The sequence below is a fragment of the Larus michahellis genome, chromosome 2, assembly GCF_964199755.1.
Source record: "Larus michahellis chromosome 2, bLarMic1.1, whole genome shotgun sequence".
NCBI lineage: Eukaryota > Metazoa > Chordata > Aves > Charadriiformes > Laridae > Larus > Larus michahellis.
Window position 1 is genome coordinate 22,340,476 of NC_133897.1, and position 24,051 is coordinate 22,364,526.

Consider the following 24,051-nt stretch of genomic DNA (forward strand, 5'->3'; position numbering starts at 1 on the left):
ACTGAATGAGGATTTTTTGGGTTGTTTTCCTTTTTTTTTTTTGTAAAAATATGCAGTGATTTTAATGAAATACATAGTGAAACTAATACATTGAGCTGATCCTTTTATAGTGACATAAATGCTCTCAAGCTGAGTAAATGCAATATAATCTCATTTTAAACTAGTAGGAATATTGCAAGGAGTCTGTTGGAGTGGTTTTAATTTAAAGTCGATTTTTGCACTCTGGACTGTTGTCACAGAAAGTAAACATGCCTGTCGCTAGAACTAGGCAAGTATTTTTCTGTTCAGAAGAATGATGCTACACAGAAATTTCCTTATTAGATGAAAATGAAGTTGTATGACATTGAAATTTGTTTCTACTCAATATATTTGCTAATCACCTGGAGAGATTCGTTTTACTAAATCTTAACTGTTATTTTCAACTGGAATAATAAACGGCTGTAATGCATTTTTAAAATCACATTCCTTACATTTTTTAGAAAAAAAAACCAACACAGGTAAACCCGAATCTCTATGGGAAACAGATAATTTTTGCACCTTGAGACAAATCAAGGAATGTCTTTGGGAGGAGTTCGCAATTATCATAGGCAATCTACCTGGAATCCAAATCTAATTTAGAAATCTTCGCTGAGAGAACAGAAATATTTTTTATTTTACTATGAAATTATGTCGTTTATCAGAAAAAATGGTAAAATATCAATTAAACTGAATTTAACTCTACAGTCGTTTTGAACTGCTTTAGTTAATTATTAAATGTCAGCAGGATTCAATGGGTCAACAAGACCCGTTGTTGGGGTAACTTGCACTGCTCATCCTTGGGCAAAACTGCTGGGATAACAGCAGCTAGTAAGGTAGAAAAGTGAGCGTACACTGTCCGGGTGAATAAAGACCATCTGAGAAGGTATTTGCCCGAAACTGATCAAGATGAGACCACCATCGACTAAATTAAACAGCCAGTGAATTGCAAAGACCTCTTTCAAACAAAGGAGAAGTCAGCTTGAAAAGAAGGATAGAAGTAGGATGAAAATTTGTAATAGTGGGGAGAGATTGTGGAGTGGAAAGAGCAGCAGCCAAAACCTGTTTTTGACATGCCAGAGGCCATCTTGCTGATGCCACTACCACTTCATAGACCAGAGTATTGTCCCCACTGGATGCTGCAAATAGCCTGCACCTAGGGGGTGGTCTGACAGGGATGCGACAAGGAGGGTTGATTTCTCATGGAATATTTATTAACAGATTATAGGCAGCCATGTCTCCAAGCTTTTTTATCATGAGGGGGAACATGGTTGTACCCCACCCGTCCTCTGGGAGAGGCAGCGTACACGTGTTTCTCTGGATGGGGAGGTAGCGAAACTTTGGGGAATTACTTATAGAAGAGTGTTTAGAAACTTGTACCTGTTTATTAACATTTTGTACTTTGATTCATTTGTTGTATTGATGCTGTTGATCCTGCATATCTACTTCACTGATCGTCAGTTAATTATATGCCATTAATAAATCAGTAAACTGCTTCAGTATTGTGAACTGAGCAGTCTTTCCTCCTGACAATCCATACGTGGCTAAACTCACGCAGTCCAAGAAAGATTCAAATATCTGAAAAATTGTACTCACGTAGTATGATCAATTAACGGGCAGTGTTTTTCTTGCTCAGGGTAGAGATTTGCCCCTCTTCCAAGTTCCCACTTGAATACGTTTGTGGTACGGATGGAATAATTTCCTGACATCTGTTCCGAGGCTGGTTGATACCATCCACACTGGGTTTTATCCTCAAAGTCGCAGTCTTCCATAACTTTAGAGATGAACAGTGAACATTTCAGGTTTATATAAAAATTGGAAATCATTAATTTATGTTATGATAAAGCAAACAACATGGCATTCAAAAGAATTCAATTTATAGTATCCATGAATACCTATACAGTACTAACATGTACAGTTTTTCCTCTATAGATAAAATATCAATTATATTTTCTATGTTGTTTTCTATTAGGCAGGTTCTAATTTTGGGAATATACCAATTCTTTTGCACCTCAATATCTACCTTCATATGTGTTCTGACCAGCTTTCATGCCATTCTAATAATCTGTTGTTTGCTATACATTGAAACACATGTAAAATTCATCAGCTATGAATCTGCCAGCTGCTGCATGGTTCTTTCTTCAGTCTGATGACATTAAAAACTCATTGCACCTTGCATACAAAGTCCATGACCAAAACTCCAAAAATCCAAATCAATATTTAAAGCAGTCACTATGATACCTGAAAGCCACATAACAATGCAGCTATTTGGTATTTGTGACAAATACTGAATTGTTATCTTACGAAACAAATATGCAGCTGCCTGTGCCTTAGTTTTTGATTCCTGAGCAACTAGACAAGAAAAGTAAGCTTACTACTGTCCCTTCATCACAATGCATCCCCCTGTAAGAATATTTAGGGGAAAGAAACCCACTTATTTTCCATTTCTGCTATGAATATTTAATCTCCAGTATATCTTCCTGAATATTTTGCAGAAACTTTGTCTAGGTGATCCAAGGTGAGTCTTGGCACTCTCCAGAATTTTGAAACAGATTATTATACTCAAATCTAAGTGACTGCTGCAAGAATTGTGCAGGGAAACAAGAATTTATTTTAACCCACAAAGTTCAAATGCTAGTGTAGCTGAGGTAACTTCTATATCAAGAAATCATAGTGCATTAGGAGAATACGCCTGATGCTTCCTTCCTTGGAGCCTAAAAATGGTAGACTAAGGAGGGCGTGAGTTTTGATTAATAGCTTGTATATGTCCAGTAAGGAAGCGAACCACAGCCAATGCAATCTCATGAGTTACCCATGTAAAGATTTATGACATTCCCTGAGAGTGATGAGTGGCATAGTATTAAGTGTTTATTCCCCCATTCTAATGTGTTTTGTAAACATTATGTTTCAAATGCCTCTGAGAGAGATAACACCTTCCTGAAAACATATTTCTGTCCTCAGTCAGGACATGCTTAACACTATTCCAGCATTGTCATTCGAGTGATAAATTGCCATCATTGCTGTAGTGATGGGAGACTTCAGACAGTGCAAATATGTAGAAGTGTATTCTCCACAATATTTATCTCTCACAGAAGGAAAACATGTTTTGCAAGATAATGTAAATTTCTGAGGGGAAAAAAAAAAAAATTCTATCCAAAGGACTCCACATTTATTTTTCAGGGCAGAATTTCAATGGCTGGTGTTTTTTTGTATTATAGGAAATTATTCAGTGATATTTATATATCAGATTCATTTCTTCCAGAGTTATTCCCACATAAGAAATAAACAGAGGGAGTCTACTGTTACTCTTCCTCATTGAACCCTCAGCCCTGACAGAGGTGATTGAGTTCCCTACACAATGTGTAAGGAATGCAGAGTTTTGATCTTCAGTGAGAATAGTTTTGCTTGCAGAGTTGATGAGGTCACTGTCTCTAGATGTCCACCCCCTCATTAGTCAGCTTTGGTACAGCAGTATTTTCAAGTACTGTGCTTTAAGACTAAAAAAAGTCATCAACAATTTATTCTAAAATGCTATGGTGTCAACTGCTGCAACTCAGAAGCAAACAACAAATATAATAGACCTCTACAGACAACATGTGGTGACCCTGTCCATTGTCTCAGTTCCAGTGTTCCTATCTGACCATCAGAGCTCTAGGAATTTACAGGCTGGAATTCACTTCCATGCAGAGTAGGCTGAATTTCACAATCCTTGCTGCTAATGAAAATACTTTGTATTAAAAAAAAACCCTCAATCCTCATATTCATTGAAGTAGGTAAGAAGTGGACAAAAGTCTCCCAGATGTGCACCCCAAACATGAGACTATAAAGTTATTCTCTCTTCAAGTCTGGACTGGAAAACTTTTGAAAAATTTACATATGTCATAGGTCACTTAATTTAAGAAGTTATGCTCACTTACAAAAAAAATTATCACGTATAGCTCCCAGTCATTGGGGTTGGAAGGATTCCTTCCCTCCCACCCCATTTCAGTAGTAAGTTGAATTGTAATGCCAAGTCTGAATCAGCCCCTCAGAAGGCAGAAAGTGCCTAAGATCTGATTCACACAGTAAGAGCAAAATATTATTGTTTTTCTGAGGAATATCCCATTAAAAATAGCATCTAGGTGTTGATAACAAATTGCAAAGGTAAATACAGAGTAGTTAAAGCAATGTGTTTAACAACCACAAACTAATAAGGTAGCAAAGCAAGATTTAGTACACTCACCACAAGCTGATTCATCAGACTTATCAGAGCAGTCAGGTCTAAAATCACACTTCTGGATCATCTGGATGCAATGGCCAGAGGCTCTACAGACAAACTCCTCTTCTGTGCAGTTGTTCACGGGGAGCGTGGCAGGAACTGAAGTTCCTGAAGTAGTTGTAGAGATTGTTGGCAAGTTTCCTTTGAAAAGCAAAACAACAAGATATTGAGTGATAGGACTAAGACATTCTAGTTTTGTAATGATTTCTCCCATTGCTACTCCTACCTTTGTCAAGGATATAGCTTTACTGGAAACATGCCTGAGTGGCCAAGTTGAATGACTTAAATTCTGCCCAGTAGGAATGAAATTGAACGTTTCCTCAGTGGAAAGCACTAGGTTGGTCATGCTAGCCAACCACCATTCATACAATCCTCAACAGCTGCAGGAATTTATTTACACCTCTTACCTGCCTTTCAAATTTGAATTAAGTCAGTGAGCCATTTCAAAAAGCTAATGCCATGGAGACTGACAGAGCAATCACAAAAACGTAATCTCCCTGTGAACCAAGGCTAACAGATTATTCCGATGATAATGGCTTTTTTTTTTTTTAACACATCAATTACTGCAATTGACTGTGGAAATTACTATGTAACCTTCTTAACTTGTAATTTCATCACTGAAAAAAATATTTTTTTCTCATTAGAAAAATTATTTTGAGGTCATCATCTTGTTTCACCACTTCCTTTGTGTTTCGTTCAAACTCATTACCACTTCTTTCAAATCAATTGTCTTTGCCTTTCCCCCATTTCTTTATGATGAACCTTTCTTCAGGCTTAGTCTCATTTCTTGAAAACCCTTGCTATTATTGTTCATAAAAGGAATTTTCATTATATAACTCCTTCTTTAAATTTAATTCTTAATGAAATTATTAGCTGTAGTGCACAATGCACCTGAGCAATACACCTGAGTTAATTAAAAAGTCCACGTGAAGACTTTTTGTGTAAAATGTGTCTGGGTCAGCAAGGAATTTTTTTTTTCCCCTGAGGCCTGGAGCACTAAGACTGATAATAAATTCCCCAAGTGCAGGAGCTATTTCTCTTTCATAAGGTAGAAAGCACTTCTATGACATCAAATGAATTATACTCCAATCAAATGAATGATACTTCCATAATATCCTAAGACTCAAACAAAAGACTTAGGGGAAGGAACCTTTTGAAGGAATAATTGCATCACATAATAAATGTATGTACAACTCATAATAGTAGCAAGGACCTTATTGGTAAGAAATTCTTAATTATAAATGCCACATTCAAGTCTCTACTCCTAATCCACTGCAACAGGAGAAAAAGTACCATAACCTTCACAACACCTGAAAGGAAAGGAGAATCAGCTCCTTTCTCTCTTTTGAAATGGTTTATTTTCTATAATTTATGAAATACCATTTTGTTGAGAGTAAGCATCATTGAACAGCCATTAGTTAGGGCTTTCAAATGATGCATCACAGCAGTATGCTCAAGTTTTGACATCTTTAATATTACTTATCAGGGACTTTAACATCAAGCTATCAAGCCCATCTCTCCCTACTCAGTATTTTGTTATTTGAAGTGGAACAAGAGCAACTGGGCAGCTACTGTTTAATTCTAGAAGGTTCAGGGAAGTGGGAGTCCGGCTTTTTTTCCCTGATCCAACTTGCATTAAATATGGTGAAATATGCCATAGCTATTGACTATTTTGCAGATTGTTCTCTTTGACTCCTTTTTGGTTGTTGGGATTTTTCATGATGTGAAGGAAAGAAAATAGAGGCGGGACCCTGAAAAGTTCTCAAAAATTACTCCCAATACTAAAAGCGTTTTTAAAAATGTACAGAACACAAAACCTGTTTCCTATTCAGCTCTGTCTGCCATTATACTTGAGTATTTTTGTTTTATCTTTCCACAAAAAATGAGCTTTTTTGTCTTATTTACGACCTTTTAATCACTGACTCTCTGTACTTTGCAACTTCTTGTTTATTTGTAAAACTTTTTTTTTATACCTCATTTGTAAACATGTAGGAATTTTTTTATTAGCTTTTCTTCCTCGAATATAAGGCATTGCATATTAGCTGAGTATTTACAAAAAAACCTTTATATTCAAAATTTTATAATGAATGTCGTACACTATATAAACTTGGTAAAATGTGAGATAATTACCTGCAGAAGAAACATGCCATATGCACTTGATATTCCTAGTAGACCTAACCATATCTACAAGAAATTTTTGAAGTAGCAGAATAAAATGCATCTGCACCAGGATTTTTTAGTTAGTGTTAGGATGCTAATTTTCAGACACTGTCCTAAGTTATTTGCTGTTCTACAGCCCTATTATGACTGTACATCAACTGTCACACCATATATAACACTGTAATGCCTTCTGCAGCTAACACCAGTGCTCTTAAAATCCCTTCTGTGATGAAATGACAAGTCTGGAATCTGTGTCTTGAAGTACATGTATTTTGGGACATAATATGTTACAATTCTGTAGACATTCTACTGCCCTAGGTAGCAATGACTTCTGAGGGCAGGCTGTTCTATCATCTGAACTGTTTGTGCGCTGTAACGTGAGAGCAGTTGGCACAGTAAAAACATTGAGAATTATTGACATCATCTACCTGGACTTGTGCAAGACATCTGACACTGTCCCACAAAACACCCTTGTCTCTAAATTGGAGAGAAGTGTATTTGATGGATAGACCACTCTGTGGACAAGGTATTGGCTGTATGGCTGAACCCTAAGAGTTGTAGTCAATGGCTCAATGTCCAAGTGGCAAGCAGTGGCCAGTGGTGTCCTCAGGGGTCAGTACTGGTCCTGGTACTATTTAACATCTTGGCAACATGGACAGTGGGATTGAGTGCACCCTCAGCAAGTTTGTCAATGACACCAAGCTGTGTGGGGCGGTTGATACACTGGAGGGAAGGAATGCCATCCAGAGGGACCTGGACAGGCTTCAGAAGCGGGCCCATGTAACCTCATGAAATTCAACCAGGCAAGTGCAAGGTCCAGCATGTGGGTTGGGGCAATCCCAAGCCACATGCACAGGCTGGTCAAAGAATGGATTGAGAGCGGCCCTGAGGAGAAGGACTTGGGGGTTTTGATTGATGAGAAGCTCAGCACAAGCCAGCAATGTGCTTTCACTGTCTGGAAAGCCAACCACATCCTGGGCTGCATCAAAAGAAGCATGGCCAGCCTTCGAGGGAGGTGATTCTGCCCCTCTACTCTTCTCTCATGAGACCCCACCTGGAGTACTGCGTCCAGCTCTGGAATCCCCAACTTAAGAAGGACGTGGACCTGTTGAAGTAAGTCCAGAGGAGGGCCACAAAAATGATTAGAGGGCTGGAGCACCTCTCCTATGAAGACAGGCTGAGAGAGTTGCAGTTGTTCAGCCTGGAGAAGAGAAGGCTCCGGGGAGACCTTATAGTGGCCTTCCAGTACTTAAAGAGGACCTACAGAAAAGGTGGAGAGGGACTCTTTATCAGGGCCTGTAGTGATAGGACGAGGGGTAATGGTTTTAAACTGAAGGAAGTTTCTTTTTGCTTCTAGGAATCAAGATCTCAAGCAGTTTGGAGGCTGCACGCTTCTTACCGAGGGTCTTTTGGACTTTACCTGCACAGCAGAAACTATTTTGTGCTGATGGCTGGATATGAGGGTCTGAAAAGCAAGGAAACAAGTCTGGCTTTCCTTGTCAGGCATGAGTCACAGTTTGATCAGGTTTTTGCTTTTCCAGTAGCAATATTTACAAATTACAGCAAAGAGTCAGCTCACAGCTAGGAGATGTACACTTTATCTCTGTTCTTACCATTATAAAGGGTACAGCCTAGAAAAGACATGTCATCAAGTCCAATGTCTCCAGTGAAACCATCTCCTACGATACCTTTCACCAAGATCTAGGGAAACAAGAATAACAAAACAATTTTTTGGTGTGTAGTAAACTTCCACTTCTCACTAAATATTTCTTATGAATTGACAGAGGAGTCATTTACCACATTTCACACTTCAAATGAGATTAAGTTCATTGTAGGGGATATATTCTATTTAGTGGCACTTTACGAAAAAGACATTATTATCAGCTTTCACTGGTGGTCACATTAATCACAGTGAACTATAACAGAATGGTTGGCTTCACAATCGTGCAAATCCACTGAAACATCATTGTGATATAAAATTATGGCAAGACGTTATCATAAGTGGCATATTATGATTAGCTCCTTGGGTACTTATTGTAATAACATTAATCATGATTAACTATAATAATATTCATGTGAATAAATTATATACCCTTACACAAATCTAACTGTGATGAAAACAATTAAGCAGGTTAGAGATGTGCTATGAAACCTTATAAAGAAAAATATTCTATTTTATTAGAGTTGCCAATGCTGTATACGCTTGCTTTCTTGTTATTGTCTACTGTCAAGGAGTGGGAGAGGTTAGCATTTGTAAAATACTCTCTGGGTGACTGAATAATCCTCTTTTCTTCTGACTGCTGCTGAATGGTAAAAATCCAAGCAAGTGATTAGGGAAAGATTTAGTAAGAATTTTCTTAATTTAACTAATCTATAAATTCCTATTGATAAAAAATAAACCCTCCTCAAACTATACATTTTAAAAAATATAAATAAATGGTTTTGCTGATCCAGTGGGGTTCAAATGTTAAAGTTATTTCTTTGATATATATTTTTTTTAAATACTTATGTCACATCTTACACACACACACACACTCAAACTTCCAGATTATTCTGGAATGCTGCATAAGATTTCAAATGCATTTTTCACTGTTCGTTCGTCAGTTCAATAGACAACTCCTATAAAGGAATGGAGTATAAATAGTTGCAAAAATGTTGCAATACCGCTTCACAGTATTGTTAGATCTAATGTTTTTGTTGTGATTTACTTATTTGCAATTTTCTTTGCAAAGAAAGCTTATTTTCAACAGGTAATGAAGCACTGCTCCTTACTCGAAGATGTAAAGCAATTCTGTGTAGATATGTGTCTCAATTCTTTTGATCAAATATCACTGATATTCTGGAAACATCCTCACATCAAATATAATTTCAAAAATATATGCTTGCATTTCAAATTTCAGTATTTCTTTTGTCCTATAGTAAATGAAGTCCTGTAAAGGATTTCCAGTTTCAGAAATCAGCACTGTGTATTAAACAAGCTACTCAGTAACTTGAGGGAAATAAGAGAATTCATCTACACACTAAGAACCATTGCTCACCTGGTAAGCAGAGCTTTTATAAGTCACACTTGAAATTTATTAACATGTAACAGGAGGAAATAATATTTAAAAGGTGCAAGGAATGGCCTGAACACTGTAAAAGTAAGAGAATAACATCCGTCTTAATATGTTAACGCTGACAAATTTATTTCTGCTACTCTGAAGTTGAATGTGGATAGCAAATTTATTGCTGATGCTGATACCACCAGGGTAAATAAAAATTATTAGTCTTCATTTATAGATTATGTCCATTAGACAAAATAAATGAGTATGCTAAAAGAAGATGGATATATGTACCTTAGTATGGATATGCTAAAGATGGGTTATTTTAGCATAAAATGTATCTAATGTGAATGACAACCAGAAATGATAGTATTATTTCTTGCTCCTCTCATCTCAGTATGGGATTCTTATTTTTCCCTCAGAATATCCACAAATATTCTTTACAATATTACTCCAATCTTTTGTTTCTTGTTTAGGTTAAAATGGGGCAATGCTACAGTACTGGTACCAATAGCATAAAAATGCTTAGAAACAGGACAAATCAAGACATCTATCACTTGGAATTGCCACGTAAGAAAACCTATTATTCCAAAATGACAAAATTCCTTTGAGTGTAATTTTGACTGGCAAACACACAGCAGTTTAAATAAAATTTTGGCTTTGTTTTCAAAGCATGAATGATTAACTACTCAAAATTAATTACTTATAAATGAGCTAAAATTCAGATGAAGAGGCAAAGGATTTGTTAACTCAACTTACAGTTATTACTAAGAGAAACCCAACCCCCCTCCAAACTACACTATTCTTCTGTGGAATGTTAACCAGCAGGTCAAGGGGCTTTTCTCCTCACAGCTCCCTATACCAGTCTCCCCTGCTATGACATTCACATGGTCTGAGGCCATCCTTATGTATCGTCTTCCACAAAACTGTCTCTAGAGGATGTTGCACTTCCACACCTTAAGAAGGAATACTTTTAAGGGCATAAAAATATCCAAAGACAGAAGTGGCAGGACACAGTTCTGCAGGGGAAATTCAATTCAGAGAACCTCTTTATTTTTATGACGACGATTAGGATTGTATTCCTTAAAATCTCCCCACGCAAATTCTTTTTTTATTTATTTATTTATGTACGTGGAGACTCTGACACTTTGGCATATAGCATGAATGCAGTAATACAGAAAATGTAACAAAGGTACAGACTTAAAACTGAAAATAGGACCGATTTATGAGTTAGGGCTGCAGTACAAAACTTAGTCTCTCTGCAGCTGTGGTTAAACACTGACCGCTTAAATTAATTTGCCAGCTGAAATTCTGCAAACTTCATAAGCTATTATTAAACAACCTCGAGGGAACTCGTCTACCATGAAGCTCATTTCACATCTCATTTATTATTTGAATGAGGATAAGTAGTTCCCAATTTCTCCAGTTTTCAGAACTCTAGAGATCCAGTCTCAATGAAATCTATAAAGGTAGCAAAAGGTATGTTACATAAAAAAGGGGGAAAAAAACTTGATGAAAAGCATGTATGTATTAGAATGACTCTCTGTATACAGAAAAGGATTTATCCCTTAAGATTTTGAATAAAATAGGTTTTTGAAGGGTGAAGGAACACTATGACAAGTGTTAGTAGAGGAATTACAATGGGTAATACTGTTCTGTACATTTCTGTCACTAGCCAAATCCCACTGAAGGTTAGCAAAATAAAATCTTAATTTCCATACAATCACAGTTTAAACTAGATTGGAATTGTGAGGTATCCAAAATTCTGAAAATTTCTAAATGTGTAGGAAATAGTGATATCAGTTATGAAGTATTTACCTAATAATATAGCCAAACAATATCTCAGATTTGTCACAGGAAGTGTCAGTTGTGTTACTTAGGGACTTTATTAGTAGTCAGAGCATGCTATTTTGACTAGGTTTGCTATGATTATTTCTGGCAAGAAACCATGTGATTTGGTTTGAAGAGGAAAGAACAACCACACAAGTGGATAATAGTATGAATAACTGACAGAACTTTTGCCAAGTAACCAATTTCTTATGATATGATGGAACTTTTGTAATTACAGATAAAGGACAAGCCATAAAACCACAAATTGTGTGAAATCTGTATCAAGATTTCTTGCTACAAAACTCCTTTTTATCAAAATACCTTCATCAACAGTCATGTCACAATAAGTCTTCACAGTAGGATGTTTTTTTTTTCAAGAACACATGAACATATTCCTATAGGGATAAGCCAAGAAGTTCATAGAAAAGGGAAGCTATTTACTGAGCGAACTCACATTTTTTTTCAGAAAAAAATGTGATTTAAAAAAAGTCTGAGAAATTTAAATTTAATTTGACCTCTTGAATTATTAGTTCACGTCAAATAAGACGTATTGGCTTCTTTGATAAGTGAGTCCAAACATGGTAATTTATTCGTCCCTGGTTTTGTGTCTGCTTCCTCAGCTGCCATCAAAGGAGAAGGCACTGTGGGACCTGAGACCGTTTCCCAGATCTCTCGTCTAGGTGTCCAGTAGTTGCATCCTGACTACATGGCACTGAACTTTTTCTCTGTACCTTCCGCACCATAGTTTCTCTTGGGAAAAAAAAAGTAAAAAAATCTGAGTGTACTGGTAGAAGGGGTGCCACGGCATGTTCCAGCTTTCCCCCTCATGGAGAGAATGACTGGACAATCAGGGCTACTACACATAGCGTGGAGCCCTTCTGCCCCCAAAAACAAGCACAAGTGGAGAGACACCCTCAGCTGCTGGAAAGATTATCAACATTAGGTCACCACAACATTTTAACAATACACGTAGAAAAGCTCAAGATTCCACTGCCCCTCTTCAAAACCTACCAGCCCTTTCCTTTTGTGTCCATCTAAAATGCATTAGAAGTTAACATCTCAAGACTTCAAAAGTCTTCAAACACGAGTCCAAATGAATTCTTACCAATGATCTTAAGCATATACACATCACATATGAAAAATCTTGTGTCAAATATTTGATGTTTTATAGTGTTTGGTTTTACAAGATACTGAAAAACACTAGTTCTAGCTCAGTAAAGCACTTTCTCACACTTCACTATAGGCCTGTGAACCCTCATGCTGATTTATGATGTTTTTTCAAGCATTTCTCTGAAGTGCAGGGAAGAATCACATTTCTATCCTGTTTCAGACTCTTGACTGATGTTGGTGAGACTGATGACAAGCATAATACTAATAACTGTTTACTTATTCTGGGAGTCAGTACTTTGCTGTATTAAGGCCACAAAACTTCACTCAAGAGAAGTTCATTCTCTAATTCATTCATTCTCTAATATTAACATTGGAAGAATATTTGCACAAGTACTATATAGTCAGTGTCTAAAAATTTCTGAGATTCTAGCTTTATAAAACAACATGGTTAACCTGCCCACTTGGGAAGCATCTATCTAGTAATTATAATGATAAAGCTATAATTAATCCAATTTAAGGTCACGGTTAGTTTTGACTTCATCTGCAAAGATTTACAAAAGTCTCCTCTATTTCAAAGGATCATGGCAGAATGATATTATTTTCAAAAGCAACCCAGATGGAAAATATGAAGTGTTAAAAAAATAAAACCAAAACAAAACCCCAAAGTCCCAGAAGACACAGAAAAGTAGAAAGAAACCCTCTTTAAATCTGAAGATATTTTTCAGTCTCAAAATTAATTTAATTTCTGTTCAGTTGGCTACAGGGGCCCAAAAATGCATTTATATCCTTTAGCAAGTCTGCTTTTTGCAATATTAAAAATGTAAATGTTTTCTTTCTATAAAAAGGATGGATGATGATATTTTTTTATTTACTTAAAAATCACTAAGTGATGAAAATACTTGACAGATAAGGATATGCTCAAAGACAACACTAAAACATCCACGGTTAACGGAGCAACACCAAATCTAGTCCAAAAAAAAAACCCCAAAAGATACTGTAAATTTTCTCCCACATCTAAGGTACAAAACCCCTCATTGTTCCTGTATAAATTTAGGGTTTGTTGTTTTTTTTTTTTTTTTAGAGCATCAGTCATTTCCGATAGCCGCCTTCTTAATTATGCAGGCAGTTTAAGGATTCAAAGGCTGGATCTAACTGATAGGCTCTTTTGACGAGGATGCATACAAGAGAAAGTAGGTGAGCTGTCATATGTGAATAGCAAATCAGCGGCAAGGCTGATGGTGGTGTTTTTACATGATCAGCCTTTATTGGCTGTAATCATATTATTGTACCCTGGACTACTTTCAGATGGAATCCCGTCATCACTCCTTTACCATAAGTGTTTTGCTGCTTGGGTGACCTTCCATGACAGGCGTATGCAGGTTCAGCAGCTTACACACATATTCACTTATGCACTACATAGATCCTTTCTTTCTTGCTCCCAACCACCATTTCCTCAGATATTAAAAATAAATAAATAAATATATAATAAAATTACAGGATTCTGGCTGTGTCGCTATGTCACATTCCTGGGCCTTACTGTTGTAAAAGATGCGTCCTACATTTACCAGGGTGGCTTCTTATGACCTGAGTACTTTTGTCCCTCTCTCTTGTACCCTGGAACATGTCAAGATGTCAAGGGCTGAATAAAGACATCTCTACATCTCTATCCAGAGAAGCCTGGATAGGACTTTCATGGACAGACTTGTATCTGGTCTATGCAGTGCTTACTACTAAGGCAATTCCTTCATGCTGAGCTAAGGAGTATCCTGAGAGAAGACATGAACAGTTTTCTTTTCAATTTTTATGAAAACTTTTGGGCCAGCAACTGTTGATGGCACAACAACTGGATGATCTTTAAAGGTCCGTTCCAACCCAAACTATTCTGTGATTCTGTGAGTCTACATCAATGAAGGATTAGAAAATGTGGGTAGCACTTCCCTACCTATATTAATCTATTGGTCAATTAATAAACAATTGCTCAGAGGCAACTGCATACCAAACTGTACAGGTCAGCCAGCAACCGCAGGCTTTACATTTCCACAGTGAAAATAAAACTGAGAATGATGACTATAAACAGGTCAGAAATCAATAGCACAATGTAAGTATGAAAACCAGGGTAATGGGCAACATGCAAGCAGGTATCAGGGATGAAACAAGTCAACACACAGATCAGAGAGGAAGAAAAATAGTTAGTGCCCAGAAAGCAAGCTACCAAGCTCCAGCAAATATGGCTGGATATCCATGTATGTGGAGTAAAATTGGAGAAGCAGCAGCAGAAGCATGTGGTAACCTTTAATGGGGAAAAAAAAAAAAAAGAAAAAGAGAATCGCTGAATACTTAATCTCATTAGATTATTAGGGAAAGTGCAAAGGAGAGTAGGAGAAGGAAGATGAGGAATGACAAATTGAAAGTTGAAACTGAAGCTGTTACTAGAGTGGAAATCCATGATGACATGGTAGTGAAAATCACTACCAGGGAATGGATCAAAAGCAATAACAGAAAAATGATCACAAGTGGGTATTACAGGTGTAATAAAAATCTTAGAAAGGTCCTTGATAAATTCAGAGCTGCTTCAACAGCAGAATTTAATGAAAGATATGTATCTGACCAACTAAACATTAAGGAACTCCTACTGGTATGTCAGCATGCACTGAAAACGAGGGCCTGAACAAGGAAGCAAGCAGACAATCAAATCAAGGCAGAAGGCTAACAACACTTGACAATAATAAACCTAGTTCAATAAGGGTGAAAGCAACTGCAGAAAATCTGAAATCACAGTTAGAATATCAAAAAGGGTGAGCCTTTCGATGCACCAAAAGCTGTTGGCAGCACAAAGCCTCATAGCGTGAGGACAGATGTACCAGAGGTTAGGTCAGCTGTCCAGCTAACTGCAGCGTGTGTCTCCCAGTGGAATACTGCCACATCCACGTCGGAAACAAAACAGGCATGAATTGGTAGCTCCCAAATTCTTGACAGTATATCATTGGCAGGAGGTTGTAGCCTCATTGTTATGCTAGTAGCCCTTAACAGACTTTTCTTTCAATAATTTGCCAGGTTACTTATTGATTCCACTCATACTTCCATGCACCCAAAACATCCCTCAGCAATCATACAACAGACCATACTAAAATAGTATTTCCTTTCTTTTTTTTTCTTTGATTGTGTTGCCTAATAGGTTCACGTAGTACCTCTCATTCTCTGTATTCAGATAAATCATTAATGATCACTCTCTATGACAGTGTTGACTTGATGTTTCTCTGTTACACCTCAGTCATCTCTCTTTCTAAGAGGAACACTCAGTCATCTCTCTTTCTAAGAGGAACACTCTTTACTCAAGTATTCTAGAAAGGGTCAAATATTTCTACTTCAGGCTTTTTTTCAGCTTAATGTTCCTAGGGCAAATACACAATAATTTTGATTTGTTTTCTAGGATACACAGAAGAAAGAGCACAAACCGTTCAGAATCAGCTTCCTTCTAACAATACTGCAAGTAAGGATAAGACCTAGCTGCACGTACTGATATGCAACTGTGGCAGGCTGAAACACGGTCTCCTCACATTGCTTTTCACACTAGGAAATTGTACCTCTCTTTGGGGTGATAAAAATGTATGTGCATTATACCAGCAAAGCTGCATGCAAGAAGTAGAACATGGCTAAATTGGGTCAGCTCCATTTTCTGGAGTACACCAGTATAAGTCCAGAATTTCAACCTGACACTTATCAGTTAATGGTAAGAAAAGACTGAAAAACTCCCACAATTCTGTCGATCTACAAAATCACTGATGTTACAAACCCCACTGAAAATTTCTCTCAGGGATGCTATGAAATGTGATATGAGATCTAGAACCTGTAATATCAATAGTTCTGATGCTTGTTATGTAGGAAGTGAAATTTGAAATTTTCTTACTTCAAGGATATTATAGCTGATGAGGAAGCCTAGCAAGTCATTATTTTTTCTTAAATTGATACAAAGGGTATTTAGTCTGCTATAACAAGTCCTGCTGTATTATTCATGTATGAAATATAATTATCACCACTAAAGATGCATGAAATAAAAACATTAAATTCTGAAACCTCACAATTTGCCATAGCACAGACCTTTTTTTTTTTTTAAGAGAACTGAAAACCACTTTAAAAATAGTTTGTAAATTAGAATTATGCCAAAAAGCCCTTTTTTCACTAGAACCCTGAGTTTTTCATTACAGAAATGGAGGGGGGTTGTCAATCTGCTCAGAAAAGTAATTGCAAGAAACAGCTAGAATTGAAGAAATAATCAAAGAGCGAGCTTTGTGATCTTGTTTCACTTATTACAGAACAGCTCATCAGAATCCACAAAGAAGAATCACTATCTCATCTCACTGAGGAATGAAAAGGGAGAGTGAGAAGGTAGGTACTGCTTATGTGATTGTGACCAGCTACCTAGTAGTACCTTAATTACAGTTTTTATCCCTTCCTGTCTCTCTTTTTAGATGAATGGTAAGAGCCTGGATGCAAATAATATATATTTACTACTCATGTATTTGACACTGAACCCATCTTATGTCAAGATTATACCAAAACCATAATATAAGAAGTAGGTGGGTATAATTAAGTAAAACCTAACGCAGCCCTATAAGGTTAACCTAGAAGGTTAAAAACCCAACTGTGATTACGCGCCTCCACAACTAATTCCATGGCTAAAAGATAAGAGTAACTGAAAATAAAACATGTTCCGAGTGAGCTAATTTGCATTTGAATTTGAAAATCTTTGTAGAGAAAAAGTATAACATGCCCTATATCTCCATAATAGAAAAGAAAAGATGAAAAATGAAGATTTAAATGAATGTGTTGAAGGACAAATCACCTTAATCTAGTGTCTCCAAAAAGAAGAAAACTTCCTCTAGATTCTTATCTGTCTTTAGACAAATTTTGCTGCTAAAAAATAAAGTAGGTTCTTGATTTAACACCATTCAAGAAGTATACTTGAGGATTCATGTGTCGGAACTAATAATGACTAACACTTCACCCTTACCACTTGAACGGCCATACAACTGATATTATGTTTGCTGATATTGTCACAGATCACAAATAATACATTATTAGTGCTGTGACTAACTTAGAAAATAATTTCTGAACTAATTTTCTCTTTCATCCAAAGTATTGTGAAATACGTTTATTTTGTCAGGGATTTTTTTGGAAGCGACCCACGGCTTCCTCTTCAACAGACAGCTAACGGCTGTTAGGGGTAAAACTTCCAAGGTGGCTGTCTGTTTAAGTTGGGACCGATGACTGAAGTTGTGATGCTTCACCTGGTGAATATCCTGTTGTAGCAAAGTAAAACAAAGCCTTCCTGAAGGCTGCCCTTCATTGCTTCATGTCTGCAAGGGTAAGGGGACCCTGGTGATTCCCAAAGATGTTTCCTGCTTTCTGATCTAGAAATGATGCCCAGTGACTGTAACAGGGAATGTCTCCCAGTTCAGCACCAGGTGGCTGCAGCATCAGATACTATGAGGAACTTAAAAGGGAGATAGCATGTGGGAATCCCTTGGGATTCTACGATTTACAACAACAACCACCAAAAAAAAAAAACCACCGAAAAAGCTGTACCTACAGATGTATTGGCCATTTCTACCTCTCAGAAGCTGCAAGAGACAATTCACACCATACTATGTAACACCAAGCAAGACAAAAGGATTTTAGAAGACAGCTAAGTTAATTCTTTTTGATACATTTACAACCCACAGTAAAATGCCACCTAAGCCCTTTATAAGAGAACATCGGAAATAGGACCGATCAGCACTTATGCTTTGATAGGTCGGCCTGAATAAGATATGGGGATATTCAGAACATCAGAAGACTGTGAAGATACAAGGCACATTTTGCTTTTACAAAACAGAGGTACATTTCAGGATAGAATGTATTTTTTCCCAAAACTGACAAAACTTTTGAATATATAAAATTGTCTTAAGTCATGAGCAACAAATAGTGCAACCACTATACCCGAAACCAACATATTAGAGTTTCAAAGGTACAAATAGCAATGTACAAATCAAAGGGAAAGGGATCCGCTGTGCTTCAGCTGTCTGTCTTCCAATGTTTGGTCATATTCCAGACCATTATATCTGGTTTAAAATGCTGTTCAGGAGCTTGAGAAATCTAATTTGCACCATTATCAATATACTCAGGCACACATGTTTCAGAATCAGGCCCTTAAAATACAAACAATTTGGATTCTATACTGAGAACATCAAAATAGTACAACATATGCTAAAAATAGTAGCTGAAGAAAGTAGGTTGGCTTGTATTTGTAGAACATGTTGCTATTCTACATTCATAGCAAATGTGTCATTCTAATTTTCAATCAATATTCCATTACTTTCTAAGCTAATACCTAATTGATAATAAGAGCAAAATTATTACAGAGGATTTGGTTGTTTACTTTTCTTAACCACTTGTAAAATAGGAAAATATCAAATGCATTTTATATCCACTGAATTGCAATTTTATTTTGCATATAAGCATCCATAAGCTAGTATTTTTAAATAAATTTTCATTATTTATTTTCTCTTGATTTTGGTCCTTGTTTTTCACACTTCAAGGGAGAAAGTTTTACATTTGAAGAGAGATGTAATGGTTTATATATGATACCCAAAGTATTAGAAGTTTTAGCATCTATACTTAATATAGCATTAATAATTAATTTGTACTTAAACAGTGCATTTGCATTTTTAAGTTTCATAACAGACAACTTAAAAAATGTAGACTGATCATTATAAAATCATCACAGAATATTAGACTTCTTTATGTATCACTTATACTTTGGAGTATCAAATATATGTAATCATCTGTTTACAGAGGTACACATACATATTGTAGATGAGAAAAAAGTGAATTGGATTGGGGCAAAGGTCATTCTTTTTCTTTTTTTTTTTTTTTTTAATAATATGATTTGCAATATATTAAAGTTGCCCTAGGTATCGTATAGCTGACACTGTAGATATGTGATTTACATCATGACTAAAAGGAGACTATACTACTCAAAAGGATTGTAACACAGAATTTTGCCACTGTTCGTTTGATATCCCCATTTCCTTTTTCTGTATCCACAGAAATTTGAATGAAGAGAGCCAGCTAACACAGCAACATTTATCTGAGATATTAAAATAGAATCTTTGCCCTTTCTTCTGAGCAAAAACTATTTCAAGTATTATGATTATTCAAGGAAGATAAAAGCAAACACTATTCATCATCAATATAAGTAGGCTACCATGGACAGATTGTTATTTTACTACCTTTTCAAATGTACTTTTAAGGAAAAGATCTGTAGGCAAACTTCTCTGGGAGTTTAAAATAAATGTAGATCAACTAAAATGACAAGTATACTCATCAGCCTATTATTTTTCATGTTGAAACAAGTGTCTGATATAGTAAAAAGGAACATCTTTAAAAGGAATATATTCTTAACCTAAAATTTGTACAAAAAAAAAAAGTATAATTTCTTGCAGATTTTTTAAATCCTTTGCAGATTTGTGTGTCATAGCAGTTTGGATTCAAAGAGAAACTCTGTATCACTAAAGCCAGAACATTTTTATAAACATGTATTTTGGATAGCTTTTGTTACTTGTCAGCTTTAGTATTTGAGAGAAATGCCTAATTTTGTCTCAGAGAACTGCATTCCTTTCATTTAAAAAAGTTACCTCTACATTTCCCTTTTCACTCATCCAGCTATTCCTGCTCTGCTCACTGATGTCACATTTAACATTCTGATGTAAAACATCCGATGTAACAGCAACAAACTTCAGCCACGGTTTGATGGCAGCTGGAAAAAAGATTTACTGAGAAATTTAAGACTCTGAAGTTTAGTGGGAGCTGGTATGAGCAAAAGAAGTCTTCTGCCAGAGCATTCGATTAGAGGCCCTACATAGCTATAGAATTCCCCACTTTCAAAATGGGATCTGCCTTTCCAGGCGTCCTCAAGTATCTTTCTTGGCTGCTTTGAATTTTTGTCTGCAAACTCCTCCTTTTCCTAATAGTGTTAGTGTATAGGTACGATTGTGTATATGCTCCCAAAGTCAGCTTCCCATGCCAGTAAATAAACTGAAAATGTGAATTTGAGGGATTTGCTATTCATTGTTAGCATTATGTTGATACTTTTTTATATTTCTATAAAGGGTCTTTGCAAAAAATGAACACTATCCTTCCAGGTGCCTCCATGCAATCGCAGTAATATTAAGGCCTTTCCTCCAAAAGTAACATTTAGACCTTCTCTCCACCTAAAACTAATCTTTTGGGAAACAAATGTGGGACAGTCTAAAGGAAATATTACTTTATATCAGATTTAAAAGGAAGGGATTCTTTTTATAATATATTTGGGGCTGGGGCGGAGGGGTGGAATTAAGTTAATTTTGTGACCAGTTGGCAGTCACATGAACTAATGCCTTCTCTAATAAACCTGCAGGTTCATTAGTCCAACCAGAATAAACAGTCCACACATAGTGAAATGTAAACAACACGCACAATTTTTAAAAAGTGAGAAAATAAATCAAGATTTGTAGCTGTGACTTACTATTATCATATCTTTCTCCAAATGATATTTGACTGTTGGCCTAGCATTGCACCCAAATATTTTGAACTGATATTTTTTCTGACGTAGAATGAAAGATTAACATGTAACACTGGAAAAATAAGGCATAGAAAAGGATATTCCTTTTAATAGTCCTTTTTCCATGAATGAATCAAAATTTTGCCAAGCTCTTCCGTAGCAGATTCAGATAACTTTGTTTCACCACATGCTTGAAAACAAAAATAGCGCCTACTTTAAATACCCCATGTTCCTACTCAAAACGTTGTAATCATGTGTTTTAGGGGGAAAAGTAAATTCCACAAAAAATAAATATTCCAGACATATTTCCTCAAGAAAACCCTACAAATGTATTTCAAAGTCAATTTGATCAGACAGTTAGAAATAGCTTTGAGATTGCACAGTCATTTACATACTCACAGTGTTTTACATGGCAACAAATAAGCACTTCGCAACCCAGAAGGATCATACCTGAAACGGCTTAAAGCTGCTGATGTAGAGTGTCTGCCTGATCCATCGGTTTCCTTGATTTCCAAACTTGTACCACAACAGCCATCCCTTGGTGTTACTCACAGTTCTCTGGAAGACTGACAGCTTGTAAACTTGCGTTCCAAACATATGATAATGGAAGCGGAAAACGCAGGTTCTGTTGCCAGAAGGGCTGAAGAGAGGACTAAGCAAAATTGCTTTATCTTGAAATTGGTGTGGCTCGGAGGATTCCATGTAGAGGTAGTGTCCCCTGGCTGTGCCCGTCGTGTGATCCTTCAACGGGCCTGTATTAACCGTGGGGGTTGGGCCTTGTATTCTCATCCAGTTAAAGTCATCCTCAACGTCCTGCTCCCAATTGCACAGCCCGTTTTCAAAGTTACACTGTAGGTCAGGGTCTGAAATGAAAACAGAACAGACTGTCAAGCGAAAGCAGAAAGAAAAGGTAATTGTGTTTTAATATGCATTCATTAACTTTCTAGCATAATGAAAAAAAAATAAAAATCTTTGTCTTCTTGCGATAATTTCTTTCTAATATAAAGAAATACACATATCTTCTCCTTGCAAAAATTCACCTCTGAAGAATAAATATACACTTGCCTGGACAAAAAATAAAAAAATAAAATAAAATAAAATAAAATAAAATAAAATAAAATAAAATAAAATAAAATAAATTTTTACTTAATTACCTCCTCTTTCAATATATATCTGGCAAACTGTACATAATAAACTTATTGAATAAGCAGAATGGTGAAGAACATTTTGTTATTAAAATTATTAACTTTATGAATTTTTTATAATTAAAGCATGCAAGGTTCTTTAACTGAAATTTAACTGAGCAAAGGATTTAAAAACTGAGGTTAATTGGATGAAATAAACAACAGGATAGTCTTGTAGGTGTTTGTAATAAGTGACCTAACATGTTTTTGCATGACAGAAGTAGTCCTAAAAATGGGTTGTCCTAAAAAAAAAAATCCCTAAAAATGGGATCTTTATTATCCTTAATAATAGTAGCTTGGTAGCTTTATCGAAGCTAAAGTCAAGAGTGGCATTTATAACACAATACACGTTATTATTTGACACCAAGGCAAAATATATTGATTAGACCAATTGCTTCCAATGTAAAAAATAAAAGGTGTATCAGAGGTGGAAAACTTGCATTTCATCTTTGCATCTGCTCTTCATAAACAGTAACTGACATAATAGCCAATTGCTTTTTTTTAATTAAGCTATCATTTTTTATGATGTTTAAAACTGCAAGTCATATAATACTTTTTTACTATAAACTTCAAAAATGGGTTATTAAGAAGATAGACATTTTACAAGTGGGAAAACTGAGGTAGGCCGAAAAGCTTTCACTTTCTTTTAAATTCAGATCAGTTTTAAGTTGATATTCAGCAAATATCAGTGTAGGCTTCTGTCCCCTCAAGCATGTAAGGTGTCCCCTGTTTCTCAAACTCATTGAGATCTGCATAATTTAGTTACCTCAGAATGTGATAAAGAAACTGCTAGTTAATTTTATTTTATATTAATGTTCTTGAGTTCTTAAAATTGATGAATGAATGCTTCGGGGAGAAAATCATCAACAGCAACCTTCAGCACTGCAAGGTGAACGTCAAAAACGTGAATGACCCATAGTTCGCTTCAGTTCTTACAAGTTCTTTCTCTGAAAGGAACAATTATGCCCAGCATGATGAATGTCTTCTAGTACAGATATTTTTACATTTTCTAGGTAGAAAGAGTTACAGGTCATAAAAAGATAAAGGACACACACTCCTCTCAGTCCATATAGGTCTTCCACTGTACTTCCGTCAGCATAATCAAAGACAGCGTGTTAACCTAAGTCATCTGGCAGACTTTGAATTCTCTCTTTTAAAATAAACTTGTAATGCATATGTACGTTTTACAAAAGTTAAAGAAGATATGACTCTCTCGAATAACGGAGATTGAATTACATTTATCCTCAGTTGTAACTCATCATATGCATTCAAGTTAAAAATTTTCAGAGTCTGTTTCAAAAATAACTGTATTCAGTTGAATCATAACTGGCTGTGACATTGATAGGCTTTAACAGTACTGAGCTTTTTTACTCCAGGGCTGAATTTGGCAAGTAAGTTTTGGTTTGACATAAAGTAAGCAATGATGGAAAGTACTTACTACAGTTGTCTTCATCTGATCCATCCCCACAGTTATCCACAAGATCACAGACCAATAAACTGTCAATACACGCTTTTGTGTCTCTGCACCAGAAACGACCGGGACCTTCACAACTTAATGCTGGAGGTGGAAGAGCACAATTTTCAAATGTAATATCATCAATTGCTGAGACGCCGTCATAAAAACCCAGACTGATTTTATCAAGTGATAATTGGAAAGGACGTGGAAGGCGTCCAAGCTGAATGACTGCCTTCAACCATTGATTTCCCATGTTGTAATATGCCCTCCAAAGGACAGTAGGCTGTTTCAGCCCATCCACAAGCAATTGCATCTCTGCTGCTCCAACTGACTGTCCATAATTGTAATACCTGAAATGATAAAAACAGTTAAGGGTACAAATAATGAGAATGGACCACATCAAGTATAAAGGCTTT

The 24,051-nt window shown here is 36.2% G+C and overlaps 1 protein-coding gene across 1 annotated transcript in view; it reads right to left on the minus strand.

The window, feature by feature from the left end:
• Positions 1 to 24,051, minus strand: part of MALRD1 (MAM and LDL receptor class A domain containing 1) — a 269,347-nt gene that overhangs the window by 175,669 nt on the left and 69,627 nt on the right. The window contains exons 17-21 of the mRNA XM_074574506.1: positions 23,618 to 23,985; positions 21,446 to 21,858; positions 8,047 to 8,134; positions 4,238 to 4,414; positions 1,612 to 1,789 (exon numbers count right to left, since the gene is read on the minus strand). Coding sequence (XP_074430607.1) covers positions 1,612 to 1,789; positions 4,238 to 4,414; positions 8,047 to 8,134; positions 21,446 to 21,858; positions 23,618 to 23,985 — 1,224 coding nt within the window. The remainder of the gene's footprint in view (positions 1 to 1,611; positions 1,790 to 4,237; positions 4,415 to 8,046; positions 8,135 to 21,445; positions 21,859 to 23,617; positions 23,986 to 24,051) is intronic.